This window comes from Podarcis liolepis (genome assembly GCF_965112155.1).
Source record: "Podarcis liolepis genome assembly, chromosome: 10".
Taxonomy (NCBI): domain Eukaryota; kingdom Metazoa; phylum Chordata; class Lepidosauria; order Squamata; family Lacertidae; genus Podarcis; species Podarcis liolepis.
The window spans coordinates 35,651,711-35,668,801 of NC_139562.1; the positions used below are offsets into that span (position 1 = coordinate 35,651,711).

General features: G+C 44.0%; 1 protein-coding gene across 2 annotated transcripts in view; it reads right to left on the minus strand.

Moving 5' to 3' along the window:
• CFAP54 (cilia and flagella associated protein 54) overlaps positions 1-1,634 on the minus strand; it is a 111,240-nt gene extending 109,606 nt beyond the window's left edge. For both annotated transcript variants that reach the window (XM_083462875.1, XM_083462874.1), the window contains exon 1: positions 1,345-1,634. In XM_083462875.1, coding sequence (XP_083319001.1) covers positions 1,345-1,550 — 206 coding nt within the window. In that variant the 5' untranslated portion in view covers positions 1,551-1,634. The remainder of the gene's footprint in view (positions 1-1,344) is intronic.
• Positions 1,635-17,091: the final 15,457 nt, after the last annotated feature.

Sequence of the window (17,091 nt, forward strand, 5' to 3'; positions counted from 1 at the left end):
ACCAGATGGAGCTGGTAGACAGCCGCCCTGGACACAGAATTAACCTGCGCCTCCATGGACAGCTGTGAGTCCAAAATGACTCCCAGGCTGCGCACCTGGTCCTTCAGGGACACAGTTACCCCATTCAGGACCAGGAAGTCCTCCACACCCACCTGCCCTCTGTCCCCCAGAAACAGTACTTCTGTCTTGTCAGGATTCAGCCTCAATCTGTTAGCCGCCATCCATCCTCCAACCGCCACCAGACACTCACACAAGACCTTCACTGCCTTCACTGGTTCCAATTTAAAAGAGAGGTAGAGCTGGGTATGCCTCTGAAAACCAGTTTCTAGGGATCATAAGCAGGAAAGCACTATGGAGCTTATTTCCTGCTTGCGGGCTTCCCATAGGTGTCAGGATGTCCGCTGTGAGAACAGAATGCTGGACTAGATAGGCGTTTGCCTGATCCAGCAGAGACCTTCTTACGTTCTTAATAACTTTCTCCTTCCCATTACCCTCCTTGCATTAAAAAAATAATTTTAAAAAATCTGGTAATTGTGCCTGTGCTCCCACTTTGCACCCCAAGGTTCATATGGTGGGCGAAAGCTTCTTACTTTGCTAGCACAACTAAGGGTCAAAGAACTGCAGTGGGAGAAAAGCATTATTTCTGCTTTTCCCTAGCACTTATTTTTTCTAATAGCTGTCAGAAAATGGCATGGCTGCACCTAGTCCTTTTTAGTGCAAGGATAGTACAATGCTAAAGGGGAAGAACGATACGCAGTTGGATAATGGCTCCAACTTTGGATCTAGAGTCTTTATAAAGAGGTGAACAGGTAACCAAGGCAGAGGGCCTTCTCAGTAGTGGTGCCCACCCTGCAGAACGCCCTCCCATCAGATGTCAAGGAAATGAACAACTATCTGACTTTTAGAAGACATCTGAAGGCAGCCCTGTTTAGGGAAGTTTTTAATGTTTGATGTTTTATCGTGTTTTTAATATTCTGTTGAGAGCTGCCCAGAGCGGCTGGGGAAACCCAGCCAGATGGGCGGGGTATACATAATAAATTGTTGTTGTTATTGTTATAATAATTAAGCTACAGGTGTCAGCTACAACTGAGGCACCTGGATACTACACAGTGCCACCTTCATGGCGGTCACGAGGGCATGTGCCCAATGATGGACAGAGTGCTTAGCGTCTCAGAGGAGTCCAGGCTACCCCCCTGCAACTTCTGAGAACTTATATACTGTTATGTGCAAGCAGGTCGTGAGATATTTAAGAAGCACGGCGGAGAAAGAGAGCGCAGGAGAGAGAGGGAGCGGGACGAGAGGCGCGCCCTTCCCCGCCAGCCCCGTCCCCGGCCTCCGCTTTACCCCAGCCTGTGCAGCTCCTGCTGCCTGGAGCCCGAGGCCCCCGAGGCATTCGCTTCCCGCTGGCGCCGAAAGTAGCCCAGGCAAGCGCTCAGGTCTTTCTCGAAGCTGTCCACCACCGGGTTCCCCGGTTCCACGGGCCCGTAGAAAATGGCGGGCTTGGGGGGAGGCAGAGGCGGGGAGCGGGCTCGGGGCCTGGGGGCCTCCATGGCGGCCGGCCGTCCTCCCCGGCCTGCGCTTTCTTTCAGCCCCGAGAGGCGGCACGCGGGCGGTTGCTAGGAAACGGGGCAACAAGCGCAGGCGGAGCGGGGGAAAAGGAGGAGCTGGGGGAGGCGCGGGGGTTGCGCCAGGAGGGGCTCGCGCTCCTTTTGTCTCCCCGCGAGCTCCTGCGCTTCTCCTCTTCCTCATTGCCGTAATTGTCTGTGGTGCGAGGGAAGCGCGAATGGCCCGGTTCTTTGGGACCCTGTTGATGGTGCTGTCGGAAGGAGCGCTTAGCCCTCGACATGATGCTCGGTTTCATAGGTTGCCTTTATTGACAAATGCGGACATTGGGATATGCATGCAATAAAATGTTACAGCATGTCTTCGACTCCTAACAGCAGCACCTCCGTTCACAAGGCCAGGCAGGCTCCATGCTACTCCTCCTACCATTTTCGTGCCCCTCCCCTTTTCCCCTTTCCTTTTACTAAACATTCAGTAGCATGCTGAACATGCATAGTTCTCACTGGGTTTTTTTTGGGGGGGGGGGGTTGAGGGAGGTACAATTGCCCCGGTTTTTCTTTTTAAAAAGCGTTTGCACTTCTGCAAGCCTCGGAATTCACAAAGTGCGATGCTAACCTCTCTCTCGTTCCTTACTGGCCATGTTTGGGCTGGGATCCTTTTGACACTTAACTGCCCAAGATTGGTATTAGGGTGACAGAGAGAGTAGAGAGAGAGAACAGTGATATAAGAACCAAATGTAATAAATAATTTATTTTGTGCTTCTATCCTGTACTTTAACTTGTGAACTGCCCTGACATCTTCATATGAAGGGTGGTATATCAATATATAAGCTGTAGAATTGGGAGATTCACTGCTCAAAATGTTCCTGGCTGTTCAGTCTGCATAACTGGAGCAGAAATAGGTGGGGGAAACCCCGGAGGCATATTGTGTGTTTCTACTCCGGAATCAAAGCAAATCTAGACTCATATTCCTTGTGAACCATATGCAAACGCTTCTGATCTCCTTAGAGGAGTAGCATGGAAATATGAACAGTAATAAGAAAACCAGTAAATAAAATGTTGTTTTACCAAACTACAGTAACCACGAGCGACACTCACAGGTTACTCATAGGATCAGGGTTCACACCACGTGATTTTGGCAACACATGCACAAATCCAGTACTGTATGTGTTGTGCAACGAAGTGACCCAGTGTCATACTGAATTATCACTTATTCCCAGAAGTGGTGGAGATGCATGAACTGACTCAGCCCCAATCTTACCTGCTACTATTATACATTGTAGCCAAAGTCAGGAATAATGAATAAGAATAAGAATCCTACTTGAAACACATGTGTCTTATACTGTATTTTAATCCATGTTAGAATTCGTATGATTTCTGTGTTTTATTTTGTTTTTAACAGGTCTGTGATTGTATACTTTGATTTGAACTGGCAATGTTTTAAATACTGTATTAACAAAGGCTTTCCCCCAGTTCGTTTACCTTGCTGAGTGCCCTCCCCACATCATTATTTCATTACATACCATCTTGGGTAACCCTGGTAGAAAGAGTCCAGAAATTTATAAAATTAATGATCAGATCATTAAGCATAGTCAGGGGAACCTAATGCTCAGAGCCATTATTCCTTAGTGGATGTGATTGGTTCAAATTCCAGCAGAACCATAGAACACTGCAGAAGTAGGTTGAACAGATTTGATCAACAGTCATGCGCTGTTGCTTAAAAATGTAGTGCATGGTGTCCTTCAGATGTATTATACTTGAGTTCCTATTGCCCTTGATCATTGGGCATGCTCCCTGAGTCTGATGAGAGTTCCTTCCTTAGTACATTTATATCCAAGAAGCTGGCAAATATGTTCCTTCCCCCTCTATTTTATATTCATAACAACTCTGTACAGTAAGTTAGCTTGAGAGATAAGTTACCCAGTAAACTGCATGGCCAAAGGGCAGATTGATTCTTGGTATTCCCAGTCCAACAGCATATTCACCACACCACAGTGGCTCTCCCTGGTTCTTGGAGTCCAGCAACACCTGCAGGGGCACAAGTTCCCTATCCATTAAGTTTAACCTACCATCAGTCTCATTAAGCATGTCCAAATAACCCAGAGAATGAATTTGATGCACAGGAACCTGATGGCTAGGAACATATCTTTGGGACAGGAACTACAACAAATCCAAAGCTTCAGAATGTATTATGGCATAGTTTTCAGCTTCATTTATCTTTCACAACAGCTTATGAAAAGTGACTGAGCAAATCTGTGCAATAGTCATTGTAATGCACTTCACACAGCGTTCATGCACCTACTCACTTGATGTATACACTAAATGACATCCATTCAGTTCAGAGAAACAATTGCATATTCAAGGAAGAAATTAGGCCTCGAGCCTCTGCTTAGAATGTGTCTTGTCAGCCAAAGCTGCCAGTATAATATTTTCCAGTTATTTCTTTCAAGAAGCATTGACTGTGAAGGAACTTTTACTAAAAAAATCTTTTGAATTGTTTCAAGAAATTAGCATGTACTGTATTTTGATTAAAATATTTCTGATTAAAATAATTTCTGTAGTCTTTTCCCCTAAGACATTTGTATATATAATTTTGCATAGTTATATTATTTATTAAGGAATTTCTTAATTAATCCCCCATCCCCCAAAATGGTCAAAGCAGTTTGCAAAAAATAAGGTAATTTAAAAGCATAATGCATAATAAACCAACATATTAAAATTGTTCTTATAAATTACACAAGTATAATTAGAAATACCATTGGAATGACTTAGCTCATTAGCCACAGAAGGCCCAGCAAAAAAAGGTGGGTTTTTACCTGGTGTCTGAACAAATACAATGTTGTGGGAGGGCTCATTACACAGATGTGAGGCCACCACCAGAAAGGCTCTCCCATGGGCCCAAACACTGTATAAGTCATTTAATTCAAGAATCACTGGGATTGCTTCTTCTGTTGATCTTGATACACAGGCAGGTCGGTATTTGTGCTCCAAGCCATTCAGAGCTTTAAATCTCAACTTTACCACCTTGAATTGGACCCAGAAGATAACTTGTAACCAGTTCAACTCTTTGAGAATAGCAGTTATATGTGATTGGATCGCTGCTCCCTGACCTCCGCATTCTGCTAACTGCAACTTCTGTATGATCTTTATGGGCATTGCAGTAATCCATCCTAAAGGTTACCAGAGCATGGATAATTGTACCCAGCACATCTGTGTCCAGAAAAGATTGTGGATGGTGCAAAAATACTCAAGGAGCACAGCTTCATTAGCATCAGATTCATTTATGTTTGTGTACACATGGGGGATGTTGATGGGGGAGGGGAGTCCTTACCCTATGCAAAGGTTTCCACACCTGGCTTGCGATGAATTTAGGAACAGCTTAAGGACCCCAAATCAGTGTGAATATGGTTTGAGAAACAAGTTAATGATGCATATGTATTTTGGATAAAGCTGTGTGAGCATGGCTTAAGAACTGGAAATGCAAAGTGCACAGTAAACAGGAGCGTGAGCACAGCCTTAGTCGTAATGTCTTCAGAAGCCACAGGTAATTTTAAATTAATTTATTGGTTAATGTGTTCAGTTAATTGATTAATTGTTCAATTGTTGATGAGAACTCCAGCTGAAGATAATCAGAACAGAAATAACATGTTTATCGTTAATTGCTCTTCTGAGTCATTATTTTCCCATTGTTTTTCTTATGTTATTGTCACTTTTCTGATAGAACTCTCATACTTCTCAACCACAGGAGAAGTTTGCTGGGGAGTAAATATGTACTACAAACAAGCCCATCGTGTCACTTTGCAAGCAGCTCAGTAAGTGGACACAGAAGAAAGAAAGTATGAACATGTGAGGTAGGCTAGTACTGTGGGATGGGTTTTAATGGGTAGGAGAGGATTGTTAATTGCAATTTATCCCTCCAGGCACACACATGTGTGGGTCGAACAGAGTTTCAAAAACCCATCTTACCTGCAAAATTATGAAATAAGATGGCTCTCCTTTTCTTGTCCTGCTTAATAAGGAATCCGGCAACAACCTGGGAAGTAAGTTTAAAAATATAATTTACTTATAATCTTCCATTGGTTCACAGCAACAGGAGCAGGAAAACCTATGTAGGCAAAATACTTATATTTACAGCTTCTGGCATCTGAGCTGCAGCAAATACAAGGCCATAGCTGTCAACTTACAGATTTGAAAATAAGGGACCAGCAGGGTAATTGATCAAAATTCTCTATAAAATGTCCATTCACTGGTGCCGAGTGAATAGAGGTCTTGGTAGTTACCAGGGGTGGGGAACACGTAGCCCCCCAAATTTTTTTTGGACCAAAACTCCCATCCATAGCTGTCAACTTACAGATTTGAAAATAAGGGACCAGCAGCCAAATTAAGGGACCTGCAGCCTCACCTGTTCCAGGCACTCCAGTCTTCCTGTCCTCCTGCAGTCTGGTCAAACATGCTGGTAGCTTTGAGAACACTGTCTAACCAACTTTGTAACCAGAGATTCAACTGAATAGAATCTGAATCACATGCACCACAAGGCCTATGCAGCCTCAACTTAAGATGGCTCCCCGGCCTGGCTTTGCACTGCAAAGTTTGCAGCAGCACGTGCAACAAAATGGCGTCCAGCATTCAAAAAAACCCTCAGCACAAGGCATGCAAGCTCCACCCCCCAGTCGTTCTTAGACTTCTTATTGGGTGAGCAACACAGCCAAGCAACACAGTTGGAGCCTCCCTCCTTCCTGGCCGGCAGGGAGGGAGGGAGAGGAGCTGCTTCCTTTGAAATTTAAGGGACATCATTTAAGGGACATTTAAGGGACATCCATCAATAAGGGACAGCAGCGGGACATGGTGCTGGAATAAGGGACTGTCCCTTCAAATAAGGGACACTTGACAGCTATGTACAAGGCACATCTGCTTCAAAACTCTGGTCAAAGGAAGACCAAGAGGAACAGGAAGTACTATATGCTCCTTCCTCTCCAGGAGAGCAGGGGAAATGACATCACACAGAGCCCTCTCTACCAATTGTATTTCTGTGGTCTGAATATCTGCCTATCATCAATATAGCTCTGTGGTGCTAGCCCCTTCTCATGTTAACTAGCAAGAATATGCATTGGTTAGGTTTGGCTGCTAATCTTCCACAAGTACAACTTGTGAACTCCACCTCCATCATTCTGCCCGGACACTGAGGTCCAGCACTGAGGGCCTTCTGGCGGTTCCCTCACTACGAGAAGCCAAGTTGCAGGGAACAAGGCAGAGGGCCTTCTCGGTAGTGACACCCGCCCTGTGGAACGACCTCCCACCAGATGTCAAAGAGAAAAATAACTACCAAACTTTTAGAAGACATCTGAAGGCTTAGGGAAGCTTTTAATGTTTAATAGGTTACTGTATTTTAGTGTTCTGTTGGAAGCCGCCCAGAGTGGCTGGAGAAACCCAGCCAGATAGGCGGGGTATAAATAATAAATTATTATTATTACTGCAAAGCTGAACACATTCCAACATCCATGTATTGTGGATCACTAGGTACATTCACCTTCCTCCACATCGAATGTTTGTGGTTCTGTGCAAGTGAGAAGTTGTTCAGGCTTTCTGTAAGTTGTATTGCATGGTTCTTTCGGGAAAGGACTATAGTTCAGTGGCACAGCATTGGCTTTGCCTGCAAAAAGTTCCAGGTTCAATCCCTGGCATCATTAGGTAGGGCTGGGAGATCCTTAAGATCTGACATCTTTGAGAGTCACTGCCAGCAGTGGACTGTTTTGATGTAAACTTCCTATGCTCTTGCAACAGAAGAAAAAAGCTGCCCAGAGTATAGCCTAGGTGTCAATGGAAAGTTCTGTCCCTAGGATGCACCCTGTAGCTTTTAAATAATGCAAAGGATTTATCGGAGATAATCATCTTTTTACCGTCTTTTGCTATCAGCAGGGCCGGTAGGGTGTCCTTGTGCTCTAAAGGTGTAGATGGCGTAATCAAGCCTTGACTTATTCGTTTATGAGCTGGTGGATGTAGCTCAGCATGCATATTGAAACCATATGATTCTATAAAAGGCATAAGTAGGAAGGCACGCAGCAGCTCCTAACAAAGGTAGATGAATGTGCGGGCAGCTTCCCACAGGAATGCTCACAAGCCTCTTTGGCAGCAGCAGGCAGCCAATTGCCTGTGGAACACGACATATAAGGCTGCAGAGAAAGATTGGGGATGGAGGAGTGGGCTGAGCTGTACTGCTCTTCAATCAGCCCCCCTAATATGACAGGGCTGAAAGCAAGCTTCAGAAAGGCCTGCTTCCCCTCCCTGCCACTTACATAGGATGACACAGATGGAAGCTCATCCTTGCTCTTTAACATCCCTTTCATATACAGCAAAAAGCGGGGGAACCCTCTGATGTTCAGCCTGTTGCTGTACTTGCAGTTCAGCTGCCATGGAACACACTGATGCCACAATGTAAAACAGACATATGACTGCCTAAAGCAAGAATGGCCCTCCAGATGTTGCTGAAGTATAACTCCCATCACACCTGGCCATTGCTGATGAGGGCTGGGGCTGATGGGAATTGGAGTCCAACAACATCTGGAAGGTCACACAGTCCTGCCTCTGTCCTAGAAACTATATAGCACTTCCCCTATTCTCAGATGCTGGTTGTAGTTGCTAATCAGTGAGGGAAAGGTACTCTGCACATGCTCAAACTCAAATGAACTCTGTTCTGATGTGATACTTTGTATGTTTCAGAGCTGGGTGTTAGCACTTAAACATGATTCCGAGGCTACTATCTTAAATAAAGTCTTGATTCTAAATTAAGAGTCTCAGCAAGGTAAGTGCCAGCATATCCTTTTCCAGCATATCCTTGCAGACCAAAGAGACTAGGGCTGTATACACACCATAGTTTTAAAGTACATTCCTCCCTGCAAAGAATGATGAGACCTGTGCAGTGGTACCTCTGGATACGAATGGGATCCGTTCCAGAGCCCTGTTCGCATCCAGAAGCGAATGCAACCCACGTCTGTGCGGGTCGTGATTCGCCGCTCCCGCCGCACGCACGTGATGTCATTTTTACCATCTGTGCATGCGTGAGCGGCAAAACCCGGAAGTAACGCATTCTGTTTCTTCCAGGTCGCCGCGGAGCACAACCCGAAAGCGCTCAACCTGAAGCAACTTCAACCCAAGGTATGACTGCAGTTGGTTAAGAGTGCTTGAAATTGCAGCTCTGTTAGGGCTAAGCTACAGTTCCCAGGATTCCTTGGCAGGGGAAATGTGCTTTAAATGCAGTGCTATTTTTCTAGAAGAAGTGCCAGAAATCACCATGAACACCTCCCTTGTTCTCTTATAATGGCAATGGTGCCCACCTGAGAAATGCAGGAATTGCGTTCTGGTGAGTTCTGACTGAAATAAATGTATGACGTGCATGTAGCCTACATGATTTTTAAATGTCAAATCTAAGTGGCCTTTTGCTGTCCAACATATCATCACAGCTCCAAGGACAAAAATGGGGAGAAATGAGGGGAGGGGATGGACTCAGTAAAAGCAAATTAAAGCTTTTATTTTCCACGCAGTTTTCTTAATGTCACTAGGTTGCAACACACATACTGCTGTCACCGCATCCCACACACTTTCTGTTGCTAAGTGCTTTATACTGCTCCAGTATATTAATTCTGACTCTCTCTCTGTGTTCCCAAAAGGTTGCTTGTGAGAAAAGGAACCTTTCCCTGGGGGAGCAAAGGGTTACATACAGCCAGGCGGGGACTAACCAGCTTCTCTAATTGGCTCATCAGTCTCTAGAGCTCAGGGCATATGGACAGGACAAACCTTGTATAAAGGAAAAGCTGTAGCCTGGATGATAAGGGTTAAGAAAAAAGAAAAAGGCAGAGGAGAAAGTTCTGTCTTATAGCCAGCTCCGAGCCAGCTTGGCACAGTCAATCCATGCCTACAATAGGCCCAGTGTTGGAACACTTTTTTTTCCCCCTCTGCAGTTTTGGTAGATTTACATGCCCACTCTGATTCTCTAAATTCATCATGGATTCCTAAATGTATACTCATCCCGGATGCTTTCCTACATGAAGATCCCTTGACCACAATAGCTGGGTTAGTTTTTTCTGGCTATCCTATTAATAATAAACTATCAAATTTTTTGCTTTGTAAGACTCACTTTTTCCCTCCTAAAAAGTAAGGGGAAATGTGTGTGCATCTTATGGAGCAAATGCAGGCTGTGTAGCTATCACAGAAGCCAGAACAGCAAGAGGGATTGATGCTTACACTGCGCAGCGATCCCTCTTGCTGTTCTGGCTTCTGAGATTCAGAATATTTTTTTATTGTTTTCCTCCTCTAAAAACTAGGTGCGTCTTGTGGTCTGGTGTGTCTTATAGAGTGAAAAATACGGTAAATCTTTTACTCAGCTAGGATTTTGTACGCCACAATAAATAATATTAACATTGGGGCCCATTTCTTGATTGCTCTTTTCCTGCATTCATCAAAGCTAACATTTAGAGACTTCTGCATAGGTTTCCGGGATGTTGTTGGACCAAAACTAAGAGCAACCATCCAGCCAATTCTGCAGTGGGAATAAGGGGGCAAATTCAAACGGTCCGTGCCTATGTGCCATCTTGCATGTCAATGTATGGGAATGTTGTCCTGGTTGTCAGCAAGGATTGAGGAGTCAGTTAATGATTGCATAAGAAAGCTGATGTTGATATAGTAACAAGAGAGAGTGCATCAAAAAATAATGAGATATAAATTAAGAACATTATAGAAAGTACACCAAATTTTTTGTTTGTTTGTGTACTAATCAGTTCAACCTATCATTGCTCTTTTAATAAGCAACCAGCATTGGAAGGACCAGGCTCTCTGTGTTTTTACATGCTGGCAACAGCTTCAAAAACAGACAGAAGGGCACATATTGTACAGTACTAGCTACAAACGAACATTTAAGGAGACTGGATGTGTAGCAGAGAGGAAAACAGCTCCCACTTCCACGAGTTCCTGATTCTGAAGCCTTAAAAATCAATGTAAATTTGGATGAGATACCGGTATGTATATATGAGAAAAATTGTTGTTATTGGGAAAATCAAAAATACAATATTATAGAAAAACGTTCCCTTAATACAGGTACTCATTTCTTGGACTTCTGCTCCCACTGATGCGCAGCACTGTATACTACTCTGTGCCGCTACTCCTTCCTCTTGTTCTCACTGACTTTCCCCCTATATTCCTCCTCCTTTTTTCTGATTTCACCTTTCTACTGCATAATCCAACAGTACAGTTACGCAACCAGAACTTGGGAAGAATGAAATGACTGCAAGACAGTAAAGATGCAATTCAGATCCAAATAATGCTGTCCCAAATTGTCATGAGATGATAGTCCTTGTTGTTTACATTAATTAAAAAATAATGTTGTGTTTGAAAGCCACAACAAAAGTCCATAATGAGTGTGTGGTTCTGCTTTTGGGCCAGATAATCTTTGGTGGGTTCTCCCCCCCCCCCCAAGTTACATTGGTTTATGATTTGCAAAATAATTAACATCCATGAATATGCATGTGTAATAAATAATTTAATTGAGTTAAACCAAAATAGAGCTGGCACAATATTTTCAGACAAAGGCTCTGCATCTTTGTCTGCTATGACAAGCACAAAATTCTACAGGTGTAGCTTTTCCAACTATATAGTGATAGGTAAATCTGCACCCACTAAATTACTCCCCATCATTATCAAAAAACTATTAAAAGCAAAGAGCTTCCCTCAGACAAAGTACTACATTTTTGTTCTGAGCACACAGAAGAAAAATAATAGACAAGTTGAAGTGGTTTTTGGTTATAATGTTTTATGCTGCACATCTAAATAAAAGTTGGTGTGAGTTGTCATTCTAAACAGTGAGAGCACCAGGTTGACAAAAGCTGCTAGGCCATATATATAAGATACAATTGAAAGGAAGGAAGGATGCCTCTGACCATTTGCAGCCTACGTTTATCGATGGAAGCCACAACTAATATTTCATATCTGCTATTTAAACTTGGGTTTAAAATTATTGTATGTACTGATGCATTCCATCACACACCTCCTTCAATCTATTCTTGGCATGTTACTAAGATACAGCTGTTTCTATAGAGAATTTGCCTGCAACAGTAGCAGGCATATTGAACAACTACCATTTGAGGAAAGAACAACTAGCTGAAATATAAATGAATGTCAAGACAGAAAAATATTAAAAATTCCTATGTGGTGGTATCCGTGTCAAGGATGCTTTATTATTATTATTATTATTATTATTATTATTATTATTATTATTATTATTATTTTATACCCCACCCATCTGGCTGGGTTTCCCCAGCCACTCTGGGTGGCTTCCAACAGAATATTAAAATACAATAGTCTATTAAACATTAAAAGCTTCCGTAAACAGGGCTGCCTTCAGATATCTTCTAAAAGTCTGGTAGTTGTTTTTCTCTTTGACATCTGGTGGGAGGGCATTCCACAGGATGGGTGCCACTACTGAGAAGGCCCTCTGCCTGGTTCACTGTAACTTCCCTATTTATTTATTTATTTATCTGTCCTGAGACACAGGCTAATAAAGACTTCGAAATATTTTGTTCCTATCCTTATTTATTACTGTAATTTTTATTCCTTTATTTTCTCGACTTGGCATTATGCATTTAGCATTTTCCCATATATTGTTCCAAATTCTCTGTGTGTTCTTTGTGTGTATAATACGCAAACTGAAAATTATTCAGAAGACTCAAAAGCATATTAATAGAAAGTCATAATGAATTTTATTTATTTTAAAACATTTATAAACCACCTACCATAAATGGTTTATAAACGTACGCTTGTGGTTATGAGTGAGACAACAATGTAATTTAAAAAATGTTCTGAACCACAGGAAGTGAAGAGCAGAGATGCATGTTCAAAACCATAAATAAACATGGGACTGTAGGACCCTCAGGGATGGAGGCTACCTCTTCATCATAAATAAGCATGAAGAAGCAGCACAAGTAGGCTTCAGTGCTTTCTGGCAGTAAGTATTTGTTGCAAGGCTGCTACAGTAACTCCTGACAGTCTAGTGTCCTATATCTTACTCTCTTTTTGCTGTTGCCTCCACTAGACCTCAGGGCTCCAACCTTGTCCTATTCCGGTCACTGCATATACGCCATATATTTAAAGCACATCCCCACCCCTGCGCAAAGAATGGGCACTAAAGTTTACCCACCACAAAGGTAAAATTCCCATCACCCGTAACAAATTACTGTACAGTTTCCAGGATTCTTAGTGGTAGTGGTGGGTAACGTGCTTTAAAGGTATAGTGTGCGCACACACAGTCAAGCACCTCAGCTCCTTAGCCACCAGTCTCTGGGCTCCTTCTCTTCCCCATTCCACTTCCACCCTTTCCACCTCTCACCATTTCTCTCTTCCTCCCTCTCTCCCCTTTCCTTCCTGCCCTCTCCTCCAGGATCAGAACCCCACTCACACGCGAGTATCTCTGCATGGCTACAACCTGCCTTGACTTGTCACCTGACCCACTGTCATAGGAACCGTGTGGCAAGTCGGAACAGGATACAGCCACCCAGAGACATAGGTTTTACACTCCCTGGGCAATCTCAGCTCTGCCAGGTGTCTCCTTGGCAGTGAATGCTCTGGCAGGTTTTGGCAGCCTGTTTCTCAGCAACACGTAACATTGTTTACTTACCTTCTCATTACATTTTCATCCCACACTTCCTCAAAGGATTTCAGTGTTGTATATATATGTGGTCTCCTGTCAGGAGTGCGTGCAGGAGCCAGACCCTGTGACCAGTAGGGCTTCGCAGGACTGGGGCCTTCCTTAGTTTGTTCTGGAGAGGCAAGGCGTGGCCGCACAGGTGAGGCCGCTTTGTAACTCACTGCACCTGGTGGCAAGAGCCAGGAAGGGATATAAGGTCAGCATTTCCCTTTGGCTCTTTGCCACAGCAACTCGTTTCCTGCCTTGCTGCATTTGGCTTCTTGTTTCTCGACCCTCAGACCCTTGACTTTGTGACTCCCTGCTTCCTGACCCTCAGACCCCTGGCTTCTGGACTCTCATTCCTGCTCCCACCCTGCCATTTTGCCCCCGGTCCCAACGTCCTCAGCCGGGACTTCGATCGCCCGTAGACCTCTCCACCACGACAATCAGGAGGGAGATTATGCTGAGATGGCTTATGGGTTGCTTACCCAGAATTGGGGGTGGGCGACAGTTGCGGCTTGGTGCAGAGGCCCCCTCCTCCTTGCAGATGGCTGTTGGTTTTGGCCTTGGTTAGAGCTGCCATACGTTGGGAATATGGCGGACGAAAACAGTGTCAAGGCAGAAATCGCTGAAAATCTGGACATATGGCAACCCATGTTGGAAGTCTATATTTTGGCTCCCAAAATAAAAGCTCAACAACTTTTGTGTCTGGATTTTCACTTTTGAAATATGGCAACCCTAGCCAGCCCATATTTTAAATTTGTATTGGCCAATAGAGGCCATGGAGGGGGCGGAGCTTCAGCGGCAGACCAGAGTGAGGAAGTCTTCACTCTGATCAACTGCTGGTATATTTAAGCGGGCTGCATTGGGCTGAACCCTTAGTCTAGTCCAGTGTTTCCCAACCGGTGTTCCGCGGCACACTAGTGTGCCGTGAGACACCGGCTGGTGTGCCGTGGGAGGGAGGCGGGCGAGTCGGGCGGCGAGAGGCGGCGGCGGCGAGGATCCGCGTCGAGCCGGGGGCGGCTCCGCGGTGCTGGTGCCGAGCGGCGGGGCAGCGCGCGCAAAAGGGAGGAGCGCGAGACAGCGGAGGAGGAGGAGGCCGGCATGTCCGGGCAGCAGCAGCAACAGCAGCAGCAGCAGCAACTCCCGGCGACGGCTCCTCCTCCGCCCGCTATCGCCGCCACCACCACAACAGCCGCCGCCGCCTCAGCTGCCGCCGTCCCTCAATCCCTCGCTCTGCTGCCTCCTCCCACCCCGGCAAGGGGAAGGGAAAAAACTTTCACTTTTGTGCGTCCCTCCCGGCGTGACGCTGCGCGCTGACGTCACGGGGCGGGGCTTTAATGGTGGTGTGCCGCGAGATTTTTTCCCGGTAAACAGGTGTGCCGTTGCCCAAAAACGTTTGGGAAACACTGGTCTAGTCTCTGAGGGTGGTGTGAGTTGGTGTATCACCTCCACCCTCGAGCAGGTGCAATATCTCGGGGTACCCCGGTAAAGGGGTCTGAGTGGAAGTTTCTGTCCTAGAAACCGGGCTTGGGGGGAGCACAAGGCAACCATGACTTTTTCCTCCCAGCAGACAAGAGCATCACCTGCAAACCAAAGGAAAATGGATGCCATTAATTTGGTATTGAACTCTATACAGTAACTACAGGAGAAAATAATTCAACACTGCAAATACATAGAAGCAACAGAAAGAAATGTGAAAGACGATATTCAGGAAAGCACCCTAAATATGTTATAAAACAGTTTAGTTTATTTTGCTAATGCATCTAATGACTGTTTTCATTTAAGCAATGCATTCATGGGAATGCATTTAACAATTTTTGGTGAATGTTTTTAGCTAAGTTAAAGAAGAAATAAAATCACAAAGCTCTTGAGAAAGAGACGAGAAAGCGACTAAATGTTATTGCCAACTTCAGACATTAACAAATGGTGTGAGTCTGACATATGGATATTACTAGTTTAATACTGTTAAGCAGAAAATGTAGATTTATTGGAAGTCACCCACTTCCAAACTGACCAACAACAGAACATGAGCTTAGACTCTAAGTCTAGCACCAATGAGACATACAAAACTGTTCCTCATCCTTTCCCTTAGAAGTCTGAGACACACTGCCTTGCAGGCATTTACTATCCCTTGTAAATGCTTCAGAATACATTCTAATGAAAGGCACTGTGTTAGGAGCACTGAACTTTAGCCAATAAAATAAAAGGAAAGAGCACACAAGCAACAAAAAACAATATTTGTCTTGCAGACAAGGCAGTGTTCCAAGTTCCCCATTCAGTTCAACTGGTGCCAATGACCGGGATGTAGGTATTTTAGGAATTGCATTTCGTATAGGAAGGATAATTTTATTTGGTTTGTATGTTAATGTGAACCTACTTAATCCATATTTGCTGAACAAAAATGCAGCTCTCCTTCAAAAGTAGCACTTCTATGAACTTTGTGATGCCATACTCCAACCAAAAAATGTGAAAAATGTGTATACAACTGCCTATATGAAGGGAAAGGGCCTAACTTCAGCAGAAGAAGGTGGAAGCCCAAGTGTTTTGCTATTAAAAAGTTAATTTCTGTTTTGAAAATTACTGTAATAGGTCTATGATTTTAGTAATGAACTATTTGTTTGAAGTACTGTTTGAAGCATTAAAATGTTTTAAAAGCATTATATTAGGAAAAAATGGCACACAAAAATGCATATCCTTGAAGAAATACACGTGAAAATACATACACTTTTGCGCAGACATTTTGTTTAAAAAAGTCAAGGCAGACTCATTGGAAGAATAAGAAGCAGAGAAACTGAAACTGAAACTGGCAAATTAGAGACTTCCTAATTTCAGGTGTTTATCTGAACTCCCTGACCTTACCATAGTGTTGCTGAGAATACAAAGTGAGGGTGGGGAGGTAGGTTTGTGAAATGGTAGTAAATAATGTGTCGAGAAGTTTGAGACTGTGCTTCTCATTCAAACCTCCAAAATAAACACAGAGAAAGAGGCTAGATGACAGCACAAATATAAATGCTGCAGAAAGGCAGGTCAAAGTGCAAAGGGATACAAGTGCAGGATAGTATCTCCCCCCCCCCCCAATTATTTGATGTCCTAATCCTTCAAGATCTTGACAAACTCCTAGAGGTCAGAGAAATCCTGAATGAATTGCAGTTCCATCCAAATAAAATTGCTTCTGTGCAATTAGTTATGCTACTGGGACATTTTCAAAAAGGAATGTGTGTTGTTGCAGCTCCACAGGCAAGTGATCTTCTGTGGTTAGTCTTGCTACAGATGCTATGCTCCTATTTTTCTTCTGAATTGGCAACTGGATACAAATGGAATCCCTCTATGTGCCAATTTTATTCTAGTGCCTCATATTGCTGGCCTGTTGTAAAAGCTGCAGAAATCCAATCTCTCAGGTGTGTCTTCAAAAAATGTGAAAATGCCACCAACATGCTGAGAATGCTCATTTCTGTTGTTTCTTGTCATCAAATACCAAGGAAGCAATCAATACCATTGAATGCTGCTATGGGTGTAGCCAGGGGGCCCAGCTGCCCCACAGATCAAGTAAAACAGTAGAAATACTTAACTAACTGACCAATCACATCGGTTCTGCCCCCCAACAAAAGTCCTGCCCCCCAACAAAAATCCTGGCTACGCCCATGAACACTGCCTTGGTTTGATAACGGGCTGGATTACAGTGGTTAAATTTAAGACAGAGGTGCTGTTGGTAACCAGAAAATCAGATTCAGAGATTGAAATGCAACCTGTTCTGGAAGAGACTGCACTATCACTTTAAGAGCATGTTCATAGTTCATGTGTGCTTCTTCACCCTGAATTCTCAGCTGAGCGGTGGCAACAAGTGCATTTGCACAATTA